Source organism: Melospiza melodia, chromosome 10 (genome assembly GCF_035770615.1).
Source record: "Melospiza melodia melodia isolate bMelMel2 chromosome 10, bMelMel2.pri, whole genome shotgun sequence".
Classification (NCBI taxonomy): domain Eukaryota; kingdom Metazoa; phylum Chordata; class Aves; order Passeriformes; family Passerellidae; genus Melospiza; species Melospiza melodia.
Genome location: NC_086203.1, coordinates 24,495,626 through 24,516,120, shown reverse-complemented (window position 1 = coordinate 24,516,120; position 20,495 = coordinate 24,495,626). Strand labels below are relative to the sequence as shown.

At 40.3% G+C, this 20,495-nt stretch overlaps 2 protein-coding genes across 3 annotated transcripts in view; one reads left to right on the top strand and one right to left on the bottom strand.

Moving 5' to 3' along the window:
• ATXN7 (ataxin 7) overlaps positions 1–10,643 on the bottom strand; it is an 86,302-nt gene extending 75,659 nt beyond the window's left edge. The window contains exon 1 of one of the 2 annotated variants that reach the window (XM_063164932.1): positions 10,596–10,643. The gene's annotated coding sequence lies outside the window, so the exon portion shown is untranslated. The remainder of the gene's footprint in view (positions 1–10,595) is intronic. The other variant, XM_063164930.1, reaches the window with a different exon arrangement.
• A 51-nt stretch (positions 10,644–10,694) lies between these two features.
• THOC7 (THO complex subunit 7) lies at positions 10,695–18,350 on the top strand. Its single transcript, XM_063164929.1, has 8 exons — positions 10,695–10,827; positions 11,142–11,259; positions 12,101–12,228; positions 12,579–12,665; positions 13,432–13,489; positions 16,464–16,530; positions 16,653–16,722; positions 17,971–18,350. The coding sequence occupies exons 1-8, from the start codon at positions 10,809–10,811 to the stop codon at positions 18,036–18,038; spliced, it is 615 nt and encodes a 204-aa protein (XP_063020999.1). The 5' UTR covers positions 10,695–10,808; the 3' UTR covers positions 18,039–18,350.
• The last annotated feature ends 2,145 nt before the right edge of the window (positions 18,351–20,495 follow it).

Here is a 20,495-nt window from a genome sequence, read left to right as displayed (position 1 = left end):
AATCAGTTCTCCAGTTTCCTCACTCTGCTGCTCATGGACAGGCAGACTGGTAACAGAGCATTAGAAAAACAGAGGGTTTCTTCTCACATTTATCATTCCATTAGATACACAACCTCCAGGTTAGACAGTATCCCTCCTTTTACTGCTAGTCCCACTAAGAAATTAATTTTCCCAAGGGGATGCATGTTCACAGATAAAATGAAATTAAATGGAATTACAAACCTCACTGTTGAACACAGCTACCTAAATATGAACTAAATGTCAAGCTGTAGTTACTGAAATCAACAGTTTGAGTGCAGCCAGCTGGAAAAATTGCTCATTCTGATCCACACTCAGGACATACTTTCCCCCACAAGGCACTCCACGAATCCCCATCATTTTTCCAAGCCGAATAACAATTCTGCAACTGGCCTAGATGCAACACTGCAGCAGAGAAGAATATTTAAACAGCAGGATGACAGGGACTCACTGTAGAATTGTCCTGGAGGATGACATGAAAGAACTGCCAAAAAACCCAAACCCGTTGAAAAACACAACATTTCCTTGACAACTACCACAGCTTTTCTTACAGATACAACAAATTCCACTTGAAATAGAACTGCTGAACAGGTCACAGAGCTGGAGAATAGCTTTCAGCATGATCCTGTAAAAATGTCTCCAGTTAGAGATCTGTTAACCAAAGGGGAGACAGGAGGAACCTCCAAAGGTCAGCCAGTCCATCCCTCAGCCCCAAGGCATGATAACCAAGCTACCTGTGGGAACAATCCAAGCAATCAAACCTGTTCTCAAAGACCTGGGGCAATGGATAAGCCATTGTCCCACGGGTGATTATTCCAGCCTTTCAATACTTCCACTAGAGAACTGTGTTTGTCTGTGATCAATCTTCATTGCTTGAATGTGACCTATTTATTTCTTCACCTGCCACAGCCCCCTGCTTTGCAATGCCCTCCAACAGATCTGTGTTCTCACCCTCGGAGTCCCCTCTTTTTTACTTTTTTTTTGTAAGGAATTTTGTAAGGAATTGCATTCTTGTGGCAGGCACACATTGTTTATGCATTGTGGGTTTTTTTAAATCTTCAAGCACTGGCATCTCCACACCTCCTCTTTCCTAATTTCATTTGATACAGACCCGATGTCCTCCATGAGTGCACTTAATGAATACTCTATTTCAAAACTAAAGCAGATCAAGCAGACTTATTTCCACAAACTCAGAATCTTTAATATTATATAGATTTACTTGGGTTTTTTTGTCTAAGGAAGTTTAGGAAGCTCAGCTAGAACACAGCATGCACCCCTACTCTATGCAGTGATTTCACATATAAGTAAAACAAATATAAGCATAGATTATATTCCTATCACTTTAAAAATTCAAGTCTTGTCCATGAGTTAATAAAATGGCACTATTATGGTGTGAGCACAAATATAAAAAAGAGGTTGGCCCAATCACCCTGCAACAAAACTATGCAGTTCCCCATTGTTATCAGAGATGGTGCTCAAAGAACAGCTGTGAAAAACCAGAATCATAAAAAAATACTCATCAAATGGCAAGAAAAAGTCATAAATTGATCAGAAAGCTTCAAAGTAAATCTTCACAAAATATGACTACATGAAAGTGAGGTTTTTCTTTTATATATCCTCCAGTACTATATTTATGTGTGTAAAGTCTCAATAGTTATGTTTTCTCTTTTGAAGTATTTCTTTTTCTAAGGCAAATATCACCCTTAAGCTTTAAATTCTCTGATGACAACAGACAACTGTATCTCATATCAACATTGCTCTCGATGAGACACTTGCCTGGGAAGATCTTTGACTCCAGAGATCATGGAATTTCCAATTACTCCTCCCTCCTTTCTCAACCAAAGGATAATGGAGCATTGCCAAGTCTGGGCCCTGCTGACAATTGGATTAGCAGAAACCATTCCTTTAACTGCACTCACACATAGTTAAAGTGATATTTTCCTATTTCTTTGTAAAAAAAAAAATTACATTTTGTTGTGAAATGCTGTACATTTCTTAACCACAACACACGGTGCTGTATCCTATCCACCACCCAGAAGGTGCCCTGTGCTAGGGCTGTTACTTATTTTTCCCCAAGCCATGACAATTATTGCAGCTGCTTAAAAGACATCACCTGCACAGAAGCCAGCACAGAACAACTGCTTATTCGAAGACAACTTAACTTTAAGAGGCCTTTGTAAAGAAGCAACACATTCTCATAGCATCCATCTCAAAAAGAAGATGCAGAGCAGCAATTTCACTAACTGCTATTAGCAGAAAGAGAAGAAAATGTAGGTTGCAAAATGGCTGTCTTAGAGTTGAAACCCTGTGCCAAATTTAGTAGGCTAGTCCTAGAAAGACTGGGAGGCAATTGCAAATTAAGATTTGATAGGAACAATCCGGTCATTGGGAAATTTGTTACCTGTGTTATCATCATAAGTCTACACTAACATTTGAGAAGATGAGTAAGGTTCAAAATCCCTTCAAGGGCTTTTAAACATTTGAAAACAGCAGCTCTTGAGCTATTTCCTTCCATTTGTTTGATGACATGAACTACAGTTACAGTCAGTCACTCCTTGTGCAAGCCTTTCACATAACAACAGGATAGAAAAGCTCCACCAGAAAATCTGACAATAAATATCCTCCTATTCGAATCCAGGCAAAGTGGCTGCAGCTCAAGTGCAATTTGGGTACTTCTAAAAGTAAATTTCAAATTAATGACATTAAAAAAAATCCCATATGTTTCATTTTAATATACACGTGCACAATTTTATTTCAGGATATGTTATTGTTCAACACCATCCAACTTTTTATATAAACAGACACAGAGCAAAAACCACAAGCAGTTCTCAGAAATGAAAAAAAAACCAAACCACCAACTCATAACTGCCAAAGTGACACTGGAATGAAACTGAAGTGAAAATATTTACCATGAGCCACAAAATCACAGGTGCATACTTATTAATAGCACGGCTTTGTTTGACTCTGATCTCCTACAAGCCAATCTTTATTAATCTAAGTTATAACATCCAATTTTTCTGCCTTGCCTGTTTTATTAGTTCAATTCTCTCTGTGTATAATCAAAATTTAATTTTTTATTAAAATAAAAGCAAAAGACAGGGGATCAAAAAGAACTCGTGATTTTCAAGCATTCTGCACTAATGCTTTGCAAAAAAGAAAATGCAACAAGCAAATTTGAATAATTGTTTTTAAAACATTATAAGGAAAAGTTACCTTGTAACCTGCTTGAAATGAAACATTGCAATAATAGATACATTGTTACCTACTTTCACAACTATTACTAAAGGAAATAACACTTTGGGCTTAATGTTTTGGGTACACATATAGCCACTTCCAAATCTCAAATGAAAATGTACACGTATGTGTACATACATATGGATACACATATACTTTATAGATAATGTATTTTGTGTCCAATTCCTCTGTTTCCTGATGTTTGACATTAGCTTGGCTATTTACCTTTTGTAACTCACCAAAATGTTTTATGAAGCTGATTATTTTATTCCACAATTTGTTGGAGTCTTTTTTCCTGTTCTTTATACTTTTCAAGTTCAAATTCTATCCCTGATGGAAATAAAGTACAGAAACCACCAGAGAGGCACTTGTACATCTTTGAATAGAATCTGACCTGCAATGCAAAAATTATCTTGATTGTTCTTTTCTTGCACTTCTGAAATTACTGGTTTGCTCTTATGAATTACTCCCTAAACACCTTAGTCCTCAGCCACTGGATACCTTTTGTGTTGGGTTTCACTGCTGTGTTCAGTCTGCCATTCTGACAGCAACACCACCTCGTACTAGTCAACAGTCTGGTGATTACAAAATTCACTCTGATGGAAAGAATTATGGGCATTAATCCCCTCAGGAAGGAGGATAGCTGGGTTGAAGTCTCCCACACATGTGGTGAACAGTCCAGCAGATAACAGCTCTGCTAATGATGAAAAGGGAACCAGAACCACTTGCACCTCCTGGGTTTTGAAAGCAAAGATTGACCTTTGCTCCCTTTTTGAAAGAAAGGGCTTATGATCCTAATTTCAAGAGAGCGTGAATCCAAAATGCTCCCTGGGGAAAGGTGCTTAGCCCTAGCAAGAGGCAGGATTTAAGCACATTCCTACTTCAGCTACTGCATAGAAAATGTGCAGATTCATCATCTCCTTCAAGCCTTTCTGGTTGGTATAATTTTAACAAAACACCAACAAACACTAAAGAATTTGGCTCTCCACCTTCATGGAAACATGACCCAACTGGCCTCAGGCAGACCAGCCTTCCCTTTTTGACCAGCCTGAGCCACAGCCTGGATCTGCCCCTTCCGGCTCTGACAGTCTCTGCTGGAAATGCCCAGTTATCCTCTCATCACATTTCCCTTGAAATATTTGTTTAAGCCATCTGTTTAGACAGCATTTGAAGCAAGTTTAGAAGCTACATTTGGCACACCAGAAAGAGAAAGTGAAGAGAATACACCATCTTCCTAAGGCCACAACTTCATTTTAGGGTTTTACACTGTTTCCACTCCTTATTGGGAAGCTAACAGTGGTCAGAAACAAAGTTCAGTGTTTTCACAGGATCATGGAATCATAGAACCACAGAATATTATAAGCAGGAAGAAACCCATAAGGATCACTGAACCCCAACTCCTGGCCCTGCTCAGGACACCCCAACAATCCCCCCTGCGCTTGAAAACATTGTCCAAACACTCCTTGGGCTCTGGCAGGTTTGGGGAGCCTGTTCCAGGGCCCAACCAGTGCCACCTGTATTTCATTCAACATTTTACAAACAAAAACCTGAGCAGGCATCACCCAAGCATGTAATCATGCCTACAATTATTTCTATTTCTCTGCTCAGGCTTGTACCTCAGAAATTGGGGGTGAGAACGTATGTCAGTGTATCATGTTCATAGTTGTGCTTGAACATTACCCACTGGCAGAGTTTCTCTATTAGAAGAAAATAAACCATTAAATAATCCAAAGCAAAATATAAACCTCATTTAAAACAAGAAGCAGATGTTTACCAATAGACCTGATACCCTTTCTCCATCTCCTGAGACAGAAGCCTTTCTTTCAACATCTCCCCATGATGCAGCCAAGCTCAAAGCCTTGTAAAATTTCTGTCTTCTTTTACAGTTTGGGACCGCTTTTAAAAAATAAAGAAAACAAACTTAACCAACCAATTTTTTTTTTTAAACTTCAAAAAGCTGACTCAGAAGCTGTGCAAGAGCTCTGATTCAGCTTTCTTAGCTGAGCCAAAGCATGCACGTGATGCAGAGAACACGGCTCTGGAGTCGGGCAGGAGCTCTTTCCAAAGGAGGAAATGCCTGGCTTCCCTCGCAAGCGTTGTGCAAAGTCTCCTCGGTAGCACTAACAGTTATTTATTTAAACTTGATACAAGTCAATATGATATTCACAGCTCTCTTATTGTTCATCCAATGTTTCAAACCACAGTTAAATAAAAATATTTACCAATTGGCCCAATGCCAGCGAAGACAAATTCTTCTAAGTCAGTGGTAAAACCTCATTAAACATCCACCTCTTCCTCTGAAAACCCTGGCACAGCACTGATCACTAGCACAGCCATGAACTGAAGGACTGAGGAAGGAAAAAACAAAAATATGCTCTCTTTCCGTAGTAAAATAAAATAAAGTGAAAACATCCTACCAACAAATTAAGAGAATGCTAGAAAATTGGCTAATCTTCTGAAAAAAACCTCCAAAATAATAAAGTCTGCTTTCTTACAAAACACATGAAACAGAATCCTAGAACAGCACGAAATGCCACCCCAAAATTACCTGAGTCACTTTAAATCCCAGAATGCAGACATCGTGTGGGATCTCCGAGCCGCTGCACAGGCAGTCTACAGTGTTAATGGTTTTTAAATTACAAGAAAATTCTAACCAGCTCATCTGTCCTGCAGTGACATAGAGTTTCTCAAGACATTTGTTAAAACACCTTGACTTTCCTGCTAAGTGGGAATCCCAGTCCCTGGGAATGGGTATCATGGCACCACTCCTGCTAATGCCACTCCTCACACAGAGCCCCTCTGGGCACACACACAGGGCACACTTTCCTTGGCACACTTGCACCTGAGAGCTCTGGCTCCTACACTCAATACCTACACTTCCAGTACCATGAAATTTCAAGCTGAGTTTGACAAGCTTTAATAAATTAGTCACAGATCATCCTGAAATGTACAATAATTGATCCTCAAGCTTCATGAATATTCAGTAGGATCTGGATATGAAATTTGGAAAGCTGTTGCATAATTCCTGTGAAGATAGCTGAAAGAGGACAATATCAGAATGCCACCTGTGTAATTGAGATTAACTAAGACACAGAGCCTTTACTTAGGAAAAAAATATTTCAAAGGACCATACAGTACTTTAATTTTATTTTTTTTACTAAAATAAGCTTTTCTCCCTTCAAGAGAAAAGTAGTAGTGATAAAATGTCTTTTTAATGAACAAAATATTTCCAGGACTAATATTTTTTAAGGTGCTTCCATCAAAACTTCTGGAATTTTACAGGCTTCTTGCAGTTACAAAATAAAAAAATAACAACTAAAACCAATACTGTAGACCACAACTTGTGGTTACACTATTATCTGATAGGAGCCTAGTTTTTAAAGTATGGGATTAACACTACATTTAATCAATCTTGGTAACACAGGCAGTAGACAGCAAAATTGATTATTGTTCAGATAATAAAATGTTGCATTTTAAAATTATTGGTATTATCACTACAGTCACAACAAGTATTTTCACCCTCCCTTCTCCCATTCTGCTGTAACTCTATTAAAATGGGCTGGCTCTGCAGAAACACAAGGGTCCATGTCAGGAAAGCTTTCTACAAGGCTAAGAACCACTTTTATATCTCAATCACTGGGTTGAAATATTTCAGGTTTATCTGCCAAGAGTGACTATTTTAATATCTGCAGAATTAGACAGCCAGTGTCTTAGAATTTTTACAGAACAAGATGACAAGCTCTTGGAACACTGATGCTAATTTTCAGTAAATGCTGAGGCTACAAAAGACTGCAGAGAGAATAAAACTCTAACATAATTTAAAATGAGAAAAGCAGTCTGATAGGTTAACTTGGTACCAGTCTTGCACAGAATCCTGGTATATAATCAACAGAAAGATAAAGGATGGTGGTAAAAAGTAATGCTAAACATAGACTTACAGAAAATAGGTCTCACTAAATAAATTTGGTATGGCTTTCTGACAAGAATATAGGTTGGACTAGATAAAAATACCCTGCAGTTTCTGACCTACTATACTTAGATCTCTGTAAGATTTAGTGCTACACAAAAGTCTGATTTAGAAGTTAGTCAACATAAAGAAAATCTGGAATCTAAAACCACCTCATAAATTATTAGGGAGGCTAAAGAAAAATATTTTAAATCCACCTTGTCAATAGTTAAAAGCTGTTTTCTTAGCTCTTAAAAATCATAGCTCATTATAGCCTGCAATACCATAAAAAGCTTCTTCCCCTTCAACTTTTTGTGTGGTTGGGAAAAAAATCATATACACACAGAGTTAAAGAAAAAGAGAGGAGGAATACAGTCACTTTAAACTTTTGCTCTCATAGATTGTTTCTCAGGAAAGAAAACTTCAGCACTAACAGATTTCCTCAATAAAAAACCATCAGTGCACTTAAAAGCCATATTTTCAGGAAAAAAAAAAAAGTATAAGAATGAAAAATCAAAGCCAGTTGCACACACGTGTAACATCTTGCAGTACTAAACTTACCCAGGTTACACCTCTTGCATCCAGAGTCACCTGGAAACATTACAGAGGATTATTTAACACTTTTGACAAGGACAGATGTGCAACAAATTATTATGTATAAGCTGCTCCAGGGTCTTACCATATGGCACACATAAAAGAATTCAAGGAAAGAGGGAAAACTGTGACATTTTAGCTTGGTTGAAAGCACACACAGGTACCTGTTCCAAAAGAGCTGGCACAGTCAGGTGCTATCCCCTGTGCAAGAACTTTTTCCTATTGTGTGAATCTCCACTACTGATGCTTTAGGGAAGGTCCAGAGCTACTCAGTGCTCCTGCTGGTCAGCTGAAGAATTATATGAAAGATTGCAGCTGATAGAATCAGCACAGAGTACCCAAAGTGGTGAAGGACAAATAAATAAGAATAAGTCAATCCTGTTCCAGAGATCCAAACCATCCATCACACTGAATTAATGGGAAAGACATGGCTTTGGGTATACAATACAGTGCAACACCCTCCACACACGAGAAATGAGGGTTGTTTGACACTTAAAGATGAGGAATTCTACTTGGAAATGGAGCAAAGCAAAACAAAAACTCCTAAGACACAATGAATTCTCAAATGCATATAGGAACCCAGCAAGCTGGAACTGGCTTCCCAAGCAAAAACATCCCATGGATATTTAATATGTCAAAATGGAGCAGGAGAGAGAACAGGCAGTTGCATCAATGCCTACCCTTAGTGAGATTCTTGATGATGTATTTACCAAGTTCTACTTGCATTCTAAAGGAGAAAAGTTAATGAACATTGGTGATGCCTGAAAGCTCTGTCTTAAAAAGAAAAATAATGGCTTTGTTCTCAAAGTTGTTCTTATGAGCTTAAGACCCAGAACAAAAAATTTCATAGAAGCTCGTAATTAGTAACACATGAAGAATGGAACAAAAGTCATTAAATATAATAAACTAGTCATATGTGCTGCTGTATTCTAAATTAATTACTCAAGGACTATCTATTTGACATTCTGGAGACCTTAATAAGACTATCTGACCAAGAGTGGAATGATGAACAAAAAGTGAGAAAAGATCGTATTGGATTAAATGACAGAAAATTACACAGAAGTTCTGAAATTATTAAATAAATTGTGGATTTTCACTGACAATGGTCTTCAGTTCTGACCAACTTCTTTCTGTGATAAAAACCAAAAGGGCTCAGAAAATTAAAAGAGCTCAGAGAGGTGTAAGAAAAATATTAAGTCTTGATTAAATGGATGTTTCAAAATGCTTAAGACTTCCAAAAGGAAGTAAGTGGATAAAGAGGAAAGGCAGTAACTGTACAAAATTTGCATAGAGAAGTTCAGCTAGGTCTTCTTCTCACCCTTTGGCAAAATACTAGGCTGTACCATAGTGACCAAAGCCTTAAGAAAAACAAAGATTTTAGTCAAACCAACTAAATGGAACATATCAGAGTTCACAGAAGTGAGCACCTTCAGTACAGCTTACACAGTTCATGAATGCATGGCCCATTCTTTGGCCCAAACCTGGGTAAATGGATAGGTCGTTAGTTTTTCATATAAAATGCTATCACCCACCAAGAGTACATAAAAATTCAAGATCAGAAGCCACTTATCCAAGTTTTCCATGTTGGAAACGCTTTATTCCTAAAAGTTCTGGCGGAGTTTTAATGACCACTCCCAGTAATGCTTCCCCACCAGCACCTTCCAAAGGGCCTGATTAGTTGCCTACTGAAGACAAAATACCAACTTGAAGCAATCTACACATCCGTAAAGAGCTGTTAAATGCCTCCATCCAGAACAAGAAAGCGCCTTTTAATCTCTCACAGCTCTAAAACCAGGAACTAACAGGTTACAGCATATACTTCGTTCTTTTCCCATCCTGATTTTCCCCACCACCCTAAAAATGTCAATGAATAGTGCTAAGCAGAACAAGGCAGTGAGCCACCTAATTGTCCAAGCCGAAATGAAGAGGGAATAGAAAGGTGTCAGGCTCTGGCAACGCCTCAGTTTCTGAGATATACACTGCAGTAACATTACCAGCATTGCCCACACATCCAAGCCTATGGACCAAAAGCCTCAAACTCAACACATGGTAACACCTTAATATCTCTTTTCTCCAGACGCCTCTAGGCACTTCTTCCAGCACCAGCTTAGTTTGCCAGGACAGGAAGAAACAACTATTGTTCCTATCTGCTGATCACAGTCAAACTCACCAAGAAACATCAGAATAATTTTTGGCACACCCCAGGCCCTGCTGCTTGTCCTCCGAGCATCGAGTGGGGATGAGCCCAAGGGCGGCCAGGGGAGGCCAGCCCAGCTCCCTGACACCTGCACCATGGGCACGTCCTCCACACCCTCACCAGGGAAAGGCACCGAGGGACCAGCGCTCCCTCTCCATCACCCACAGGGGCTGGACAGACACCACAGGGGACCCCACCGCCCTCACAGTGCCATGTCAATGACACCGGGCACCGAGACGGGACCATCCGCCTGCCCGCTGGGTCATGGCCAGCACGGCGGGACCGTCCGCCCGCTCCCCTGCGCCATCGCCACCATCGCTGTCGGTGGGACGGCACCGCCGCTGCCATGCGGGACCCAGCGAGGGGAGCTCGGCACCACCGAGGGCGACGGTGACGGCACCCCGGGGAGGACACCCCGAGCCGGGGCCGTGGCGGGAGGGCAGGCGAGGCGCCCCCGACCCCGGCGGCCTCGATGGCGCGGGACCATGTGCCGGGGGCATGGCGGGGCGGCCGGGCGGGGGGCGGCGGGGCCGGTGCGGGTGGCGGGGGCGGGGAGGTGGAGCCTGGCTGCGGGACCGCCGCTTCCCTCCCCCGTCGGGCGCTCACCTGGCGGGGCCGCCCCTCGCCAGGGGGCCGGTTCCACGCGGGGCGCGGGGCTCGCCCGCCCGCCCTCCCCGGGCCGCGCGTCCGCCGCCCGCCGGCTCAGGCCCCAGCAGCCGCCGCCTCCCCCTCCATGGCCGCCGCTCTCGCCGGCTGCATTGTGGGAAGCTGACCTCACTCGCTGCTGCCGCCGCCCCGCCGGCTCCGGCACTCGCCGCCATGGGGGCCGTGACCGACGGTGAGACCTCCCTCCCTCCCTTTCTCCATCCTCCTCTCCTTCCTCCCGCCCCGCTCCGCGACCCCCGCCGGGGCTCCCCGCGGCGCCGCGCCCCTCGCCCGCCCTCCGGGGAGCGGCTGCCGCGGCGCCCGGGGCCGCTCACCCCGCAGACGGGCCTCCATCGCGGCCCCGGCCCCGCGGCCCCCCATGCTCCCCCGGCCCCGTGGCTCAGCGGATCCGCCCGCTCTGGCTCCGGGAATGGTTCCCTGAAGGGCCCGGAGAGCCCCGGGAGGCGGCGGCCATGACGTGAGGGCTTAACGGGAGTTTTTCCCCAGATGAAGTTATCCGCAAGCGGCTGCTGATCGATGGCGATGGAGCTGGCGACGACAGGCGGATCAATTTGTTGGTGAAGAGTTTCATTAAGTGGTGTAATTCCGGATCTCAGGAGGAAGGGTATCTCTTGTTTTGCTTTGGTTTTTTAAGTCTTGGAAATGCTTAGCTTGCGTCTCCGTGGAAAGCAGGGCTCGATCCATTTGGAAGAGATCCGCGTTAAAATGCACACAGCTGCTTTTCTTCGGCTCTGTGGTGTTTCCAGGACAAACGCCGAGGTCTGTGCTGGGAGAGGAGGGCTGCAGACGGGTCAGGAATCGCTGGGGGCTGCGGGCTGTGTCCTGAAATCTGCCAGCACCGCTCCAATGCCCGCAGGATTGCTGTGCCTGCTGCGTGAGCCAGCCGGGAGTCCTGCTCTTATAACAGGATCATGACTCGGATATTTTAGTTGGCAGTTCTGCGTTTGTTCTGTTAGGGAAGGGAAATACTGCTGGTATTTCTGCTGCTGTCGTTCTCTCTTTTTTTTTTTTCTTTTTTTTTTTTTTTTTGTTTAAGTCTAAATTAGTAAGGTACAAGTGACAGCCTTCTGTGGGGTCTCTGTTAGTAATGGATATAAATTCCCAGAGATCAAAATATTACCAGTGTGTAGACAGAGAAGCACTGCTGTATTAAAATACTAATTTGGTGGCCACAGAACCAACCCGAGCTGGAAGATTTATAAGCTCTGGGTCAAACTGCTCAGTGCTTTAACTTTATACTGATAAGGACATGATGCTGGAATTAATGTGTACAGTGCTTCTAACTGCACTTCCAAAAAATTATACACTGAATCTTTGAAGTGTTTTCTTTATTGAATGATTGTTATTTAGCCATCCTTTATGCTACGGAAGTTTTGTTTTCTTGCTCTATGAAGTTAGGAACTATTTTTATGCTGCTTGAGAGTAAATGTCTTGTCTGTTTTCAGATACAGCCAGTACCAACGAATGCTGAGTACTTTATCACAGTGTGAATTTTCAATGGGAAAGACTCTTCTGGTGTATGACATGAACCTGAGAGAGATGGAAAATTATGAAAAAATCTATAAGGATATAGGTAAACACGAGAAAACGTTACTGGTTTCTGTTTGACAGTTTCTCTTCTGAACAAGCTTAAGCCTGGTGAACATAATATATACATCTAATGAGTGGTTTGGAGGTTTTTTGAGTTTGTTTTTTTTTCTTACTAGATAGCACTCATATGTGCTATAAGCATCTTATAATTACATAGAATACATACAAACAAGAGCTTTTTAAACCTATTGATGTGCATATAGTTTTTAAGCTGATGGAGCTTACAAGCCACTATGTCACAAACAGCTCATTTATAGTTTATCAAATAGCTTATTTACGTGTATTGTTTGAATTCAGTATAACTCTGTATCTTTCTTTTTTTTTTCCCTAAAGAAAATAGTATAGCTGCAGCCCATGAGAAGATCTCTGAATGCAAAAAACAAATCCTGCAAGCAAAAAGGATTCGAAAAAATCGCCAGGGTAAGGTGCCATATCTGTATTTACAGTGGTGAGCTTCATTGGTTTGTTACCTTTTAGAATACATTGTATTGGAAAATAGATTCTAAATTTTTGAACATGCAAGGCATCATGATTACTATATTCAGCCTGGTGGGTTCCACTGACTACTGAATGTTTTGGGTGGATGACACAGACAGGATTGAACCAGATCTCAATGACATGCAGCATCAGGAAAACCTAAAACAGTGTCCTTTCTGAACACCTGTTTGAAGAGGTGTATTTTTCCCCTACTTTTAAAATTGCATACCCATAAATCATTGAAACCTACAACACTCTAAAAGATGAGCAGTTGATTAGAAGCAAAAAATTGTTTTTTTCATGATAAATGAAATGCCAAAAATTTCAGAAATATAATATGAAATGTTTTAAATACAACTGTTTGATCAATGCTGTGGATAACTTTGAACTCAACTGGAAATTAAAATAACCTTAATCAATAGGAATGTGGAGTTCTTACAACTTCACAAACATAGGTCTGAAGTGTTGGCTTTTTAATATGTTCTGTCCAGTTTGCAGCACAAATTTTTCCAGGTGAATGAAGTAGTTGTCATCTGTATGGTCTTACTATCAAGAAATGGCTGTGTTAGTTTACCTGTGTAACCATAATGTTATTCTTAATGTGTAATAGTTTTTTTTAAAATCCTAAAAATAAAAAAAAAAATCCATGCATAATTTTATACTAAATATTTTCAGAAGTATTTAGATCAACTATTTAAATGTCTTTCAGAATATGATGCATTGGCCAAAGTCATACAGCATCACCCAGACAGACATGAAACACTGAAGTAAGTATAAAATTACATTAAATTATAATAGAGCAGTAAACTAGAAGTCACCAGACTTGACATTTCCTTGATTTCAGTTTGACTTTTCCTCATGTTTACATAATTTCTTTGCCACAATAAAAACTTGTGTTTCTGTGTCCTTATGAGCTTTCTTTAATCTCCCATCTATATTGGTCAGAAGCACTGCTAATTGTTCTGTAGTTGGAATTTTTCCACTGAAAAATTAAGGTGAATAAGTGAACTGAGATGTAAATGCACATCTCAGAAAAGGGAGATGGTGGGAAGTCCTTTAACTTGCACCAGCTAGATTCAGTGGTCACTCGAAATGCATAACACACAAGCAAGTAAGGTGGAATGAGAGAGAACAGGAGAAAGCTCCTAGAGTTCTTTTTTTTCTATATTTTCCTTCAGGTTGTTGTTCCTGCATGCCCAGTTATAAATGGCTCTGTGGTTTGCCACACATAACCTGCCCTGGCATGCAGGGCAGACCTACCTGTTGTCCAACTCGTCCTGTGTGTAACTCACAGTGCTGCTTGTCACATTCTGGGTTTGCATCACTGTCTGTGCTTTTGGGGCAGTTGTGGGGAGATTACTGAGCCATACAAACATTCCAGGATTTATTACATCTATGAGTTTGTTGTTCTAAAACTGATTAAAGAGGTGGTGTGGGATTACTGTTCCCATGTAAGTGCAGCTGTGCACTTTTCCCACTTTCAGTGAAATTGCCAGGAGAGGCTGTCTTTTCATATTCCATAGCCTTTCATAGCAAATGGAAGTGATTTGGTTATACTATTACCCTAACAATAGCATTTTTATAGCTATAAGCCACTGACAATATTTCACACATTTCTGTCTTGTATGTTGTTTTTCTGTGCCTTGATTTCATTACCCCAACTTTGATTATTACAGGCAATTCTCATGAGGCTTGGCTACTTCTTACTTCATTAGTCAGCATATGACATTTATCAAGTGAGGCTTTAATAAAGAACCACCAAAAATGCAGTTTCTCAGATAAGTTAATTAAGAATAGAAACAACTAAATGAGAGAAGTTGTGACTGCCCCATCCCTGGAAATGTTCAAGGCCAGTTTGGATGGAGTTCTGAGCAGTGAAAGATGTCCCTCCCCATGGCAGGGGTTGTGAACTAGATGATCTTTATGGTCCTTTCCAACCCAAACTATTCTATAATTCTTGGATAAATGATAATTTTATCTTAGAGGATGCTGGATTGTTTAAGTTTGGATGGTTTATTCTAAGTTTGCTTAACGCATCCAAGCATAAGTTTCTAAAGCAAAGGTAGAAAAGGTGGTGAGTTATAGCTGGTAAGGATGCAGTCTGTAGAAAAGTACACAGAAAATGATACAATGAACCAAAGGCCACCCTTAATTCAGAACAGAGGAAGCCTCACTAACAATGTCACACTTTTCATGGAACTCTTAATCACTGAAAACACTTGAGAAAACTTCTTGTGAGAAGAAATAGAAGGGTTTCTTGCAAGAGTGACATTTACAGCTTTTGCAGGTTATCTGGCTCAATAGGACAAAGTTTAGAAAAATACTTTCTTTGTGCTTTTAAGAGTCTATTTCTTGGAACAAGGAGTCATACAGCACAAAAGAGCTGTTAACAGCTTAGTCACAAGTAGTGCACAGGAGCCAATTCAGGAAGTGATAGGAGCAGAAGTACTGAACAACACTGCCCACAGTGTAATTAGATGCTGTATCAGAAGAGCTGTTCAGAGAACCAAGAAATGACACAGTCTTACAAAAAGAGATATGAAGGTAAGAAGGCTAAGCAAAGATTCTCTGGAATGTAAAGCAGAAGGAGTAAAATTCCAGATGTAGCTTGGATGTTACTAGAAAAAGTCTGTCCTCTCACAGTCTGCTTTCACCTGACAGCACAGTATAAACAGCAAGATTTGGGCAAATAGAAGTTTTTCAGAAACTAGAAACCAAATGCTTCCAGAATCAGTGCATGAGCCTGTAAGCTGAAGAGAGGGGTAATATCACACACAACTCTCTCAGGTATTCCCATTGAGGTACCAAGCATGCTGGCTCAAAAAAAGACAACACCCTCAGGTAGCACTAAAATAACCTTTTCCCATCCACAGTGAGGTACTTAGGACTGGAGGGCTTTTTGTGGTTCCCTTCCCAGACTAGCTGCAGCAGCTGTCAATGGCTTCAGGAAAAAAAGTTTGATTTCCTTGCTGACCCCTCTATGACTCTGCCTGCTAATTAATCAGGGGTGATCAGCCTCAATCCACTTCACCTTTAAATGAGCAGTTTGCTGTCATTGCATGGTGCATAAATTATGAAAGGCATTAGAAAGACCAAACTGGGGGTTTGGCTGTAAGAGTTGGTGTTCCATTCTCAGATGAAAGGTATACTATGGTACCTGCTGTTCTTGGCCTCAACAAAGGTCCATGGTGAGCTCAGGTGAGAGCAGAAAGTTCTTCTCCCAAACTGGTTGGGCACTGAACAGGCTCCCAGGGAAGTGGTCACAGCACCAATCCTGACAGAGTTCAGGGAGCATTTGGACAATGCTCTCAGGCACAGGGCATGACTTTTGGGGTATCCTGTGCAGGACCAGGAATTGGAGTTGATGTTCCTTGTGAGTCTGTTCTGGCTCAGGATGTTCTAAGATTCTATTAATCTGCTTCTTTGACTTGTATTGTAGAGTCAAATAAATAACATGATGTCGTGTGTCAGGACTGAATTGTTACAAATGCCCATGGTACAGCTGTATTCCAGCTTGGAGGTCTAATTTTTTAGATATTGTAAATATAAAATATCATAAAATTACAAGTTGAGAACATAATAGTTTAAAATTACATGAAGTGACCTTACCTCTAAATCATTTCACTTGTTTTGTTTACATAAACAGTATATTTTAGTGTTCTTTCTCCTCTACTTAGAGCAAATCTGTTTTGCAAGAATTTTACAGAATTTTTAAAGAATACTCTGACAATTTCTTTTCAGGCAGCTGGAAGCTTTGGGAAAAGAACTGCAAAATCTTTCTCACATTAAAGAAAATGTTGAAGATAAGGTAAGTTTTTCATAGAGATGGTTATATAATAATTTATTAGGAATACAATCAATGTAGAGTTTGCTATGGGTTGTTTGACTGTATGTGCTCCGTTTCCTACAACATGTATTTTATCATTCCAGTTGGAGCTGAGAAGGAAGCAGTTCCATGTTCTCCTCAGCACCATCCATGAACTTCAGCAAACCCTGGAGAGTAAGTGCTGTTCTTTGGTAATAGATATAACTGGGTGGTGTTTTAGCAGATCAAAAGGAACCACAACTTCCAGCAGGGGAATGGCTCTGTGCAATTGAGGCTGGTGACCTCTTGCATTGGCAGAATTTTTTCCCAGTAGTAGTCCAGAGCCTGAGCCTGCTCTGAGTTTTTTGTCCTCTACAAGCTACCCACTGTGCCATTTCCTGACTAGCTTCAGGTTAATTTGTAGGCAACAGAATTCTTAAAATGTGAGGATAGAGAATAGCCATTTGAGTTTTGTTTTTTTGTCTTGTTTTTTTTTTTTTTTTTTGTTGTTGTTGTTGTTTTGTTTTTGTTTTTTGTTTGTTTAACAGAAAGTATTTCTTACAGAGAGCTATTCTTGTGTTGATTTCCAAATTTCATTTTATAATTCCTATTTTAGTAGTTTTGAACATGTCACTACTACCATGGTATCATTAGAGGCTTTACTAAAAAAAATTGAAATACAAGAAAGGTAAATGCCAACCTACTCAGACTGTGAATCTGTGACAGAGCAGGGACTAAAACTGTCAGACATGAGAGCTAAATTCAGGAATTAGTTGTACTCATCTTTTCTCATACAAATACTTAATATTTTCAAATCAGCACTAACTTTTCGTGCTCTAGTATGGGTAATATTATTTTAAATATTTGCTGTATATTTTCCCTGTCTTTCAAAGACAGAACAATTGGTACAGCCTCTGAGCATGACCTGATTAAATGCAGAGATGGCTCTAAGAGCAGACTTTCATTCTCTAAGGCCATCTAGATCTTCTTAAGCAGAATGAACTGTTAATCCTAGGTGCACTTTAGCAGAAGGTTATTGTTATTATGTGTTACCAACACTTGCTTAATTACTACTCTTGAAATGCATTTTCATGTGAATATATAGATTACTTTTCAGGGGTTTGTGAAGAAAGTAGCAGTTCAGTGAAAAGCACAGCTTCAGTATAAAATAAATAAACCATTAGCAGAGAAAGAAGGGGTTAGAAGCAATCTGGTACCATTTGCTTCAATTGACACTATAGAATTTACCCCATATTTTCAGTAACAGCTGTTAGAGATAACATCCTTAAAAACTGAAGGATTATTTTGTTTGTTTGAACATAGCATTTTTTAGAATGAGATACTCAACTACACATTTAAAGCAATCATAAAGTGGAACAAAGTTCTGCAGTATAGTCTATATATGACCAAGAATGTTTGACTAACAGTAACATTGAATTTTAGATGATGAAAAACTTTCAGAAGCTGAGGAATCACAAGAAACTCAGATGGAAGCAGAGGCCAAGCAGTAGATGTCATCTGAAGACTGACAATTACTACTTAAAGTCCAAGTATCCTCACTTTCTGTTGAAATCAACAGTAAGAGAGATGGAGCTGGAAATAGTTTTCTCCTGCTTCTGTGAATTTTTATACAAAAATACATGTTTTGCATATGTTTCATGGGAAAAGAGTTGCAGATGTGTGCAGGCAGGCACTCAGTGTTAATTCACAAACTTTGTAATTTGTGATAAATATACTTTGTTTCACAAAGGATGAAGCTTTTACACCATACTTGTGAACTGAGGTGTTTGTAAAACTTTGCCAATAAAAGGTGTTTTCACAGATTTTCCTATTTTTAGTAGAGATTGAGCCTTATAATAAGAGCTTGTTTTCTTACATGGCATCAGACTGAGTGCAGTGCATCTTTTCATGAGTCCCAGCTTCCACACCCTGTTCTGGATGGGACCTAAATTTGAACTAAGTTGGCTCTTGATTTTTTAAAGTAGCTGCCATTTAGAACTCACTGTGACTAGACTAGAATTTGATAGTTTCATATAAAATAAATCACTTCTATAGAATGAATGCTTGTTAGGGGTTATAAAAACCTAAAAATGATACTCTACTAGCTTTAATTTTTTCGTAAAAGTGATGCAAAGAACTGCAACAATCCAAGCCTTGCTCTGCTGTATTTGTTGTACCACATCAATAGTCACATTTTGAAATGGCACATTTACAACTTCAATTTAAAAGGTTTGTTCTTGAAGAACCAGGAATCTAATCCCAGTAACATTTATAATCTGCTTCTGGATTTTATCTGTGAATTGACTATTATCAAAATACATCATAATTTCTGAAACAGATGGTGGAACCCTTCTTTTCTCATGGTGAAAAACTGAAGCAGTAGAGCAATAATCGTGATGTTAAAGAATCAGAAATACTTTTGTTATTAGCAGGCAAAGTGGAATCTATCCATCCACCTGGATCAGCCTGCTGTCTGAGCAATCTGTTGGGAAGTAACCAAAGTTTCATCCTTGCCCAAAAGAGAAGAGAATGGAATATGCCCTGTGTTTTGTAAGACAGAGAGGAAGGAACAAGGGGCAGTAGTAGGTCTAAAAACACTCACTAAATGGAGCCTTCCAATGATTTGGGTAAAGGAAAACACTTTGGATCTCACTCAGACTGTGCCATAAGCAAACCTGGTTCAGGTGAAATAACAGTGCTACATGGAACAGAGCTGCTGTTTCACAGGATCACAGCTGAGGGGAATTTCCACAACTGAGACTTCAGACATTTATAGCCTAGATGCTGTGTAATTCCCACTTTCAGTGGATCTGGGTGGATTGGGCTGAGCAGACATATCTGAGCTTGCTTTGCTCACATTCCAAGTTTGCTAAAGGCAAGCCAGCTGAATCAGAAGTCACACAGCTTCAGTAGCACAGTGCAGCCCTGAACTAATAAGCTGTCAGAAGTCTTCTAGTTCACAGCTGGTCAGCTCAGAACACAGGGAAGCTCAGCTTTGCCTGATGGAGCCTGTGCAGACATGCACTTCTTCTCATGCAGTACGAATTTGGCAGGTTGAGGGGTGGCTAAGCAAACAACAGACATTCAGTAGAAGTACACCATCAAAAAGTATTAACTGTACAGGGTTGTTCCCCTCACAACAACAGGGAATGGTAAAATATTTTGTAAAGCAGCAACGCTAAATTATTGCCAAATCAGGGAGGAGTCATGAATACATGAATTATGAAGATCATAAGTGACAAGGACTCAAGGACAATTTTAAAGCATATTAATTTTTTTTTTGGTGGTTGAAATGGCCTCCATGAGCTATCTGGACTGTATTTTGATGTAGTATTCACCAGTTAAAAACAGTCGTTGTAACAGCGAAAATCTGAAATTTTTCCATTCATTGTTTTACATAATCCTTTGGAAATTACTTGGATCATCAAGTATCTTATCTCAGAACTTGCACTGCTCTGTAGAGAACCTGACCAGAAACATGCCAGCCTCTAAGTCTGTCCCTCTGGTAAGGAATATTTACAGAGAAATAAGAGTTGCACACAAGAGAAGCAATAGAAATGCATGGCAAAGGAATATATTCTAGTTCAAATTACAGTGATGCAATCTTGAAAATAAATTACTGCCCTGGAAAATCAAGTTGCCCTAGTGCAAGGTGACAACAAGAAAGTGATGTCACCAGGCCAGTCAAAGAAAAAAGTAAAATCAATTCATTGCAAACACAGCCTCAGTTGAACACCCAAAATACTTGCTCCTATTTTTTCAGTATTTATACCTCTAACCTCTTGAACATTAGATTTGTACCAAAAAAGAAAACCAAATGGAATTCATATACCAGGCAGTATTTAACCTGCCTTACAACCAAGACTCCAGAAGTTTTTTGTGTGCCATTTTTGCAGGGCACACGTGATGGTCACTGTTCCATCCCTGCCTAGAAAGCTCTGCTCTGTCATGCTGCCTACCTGCATTGA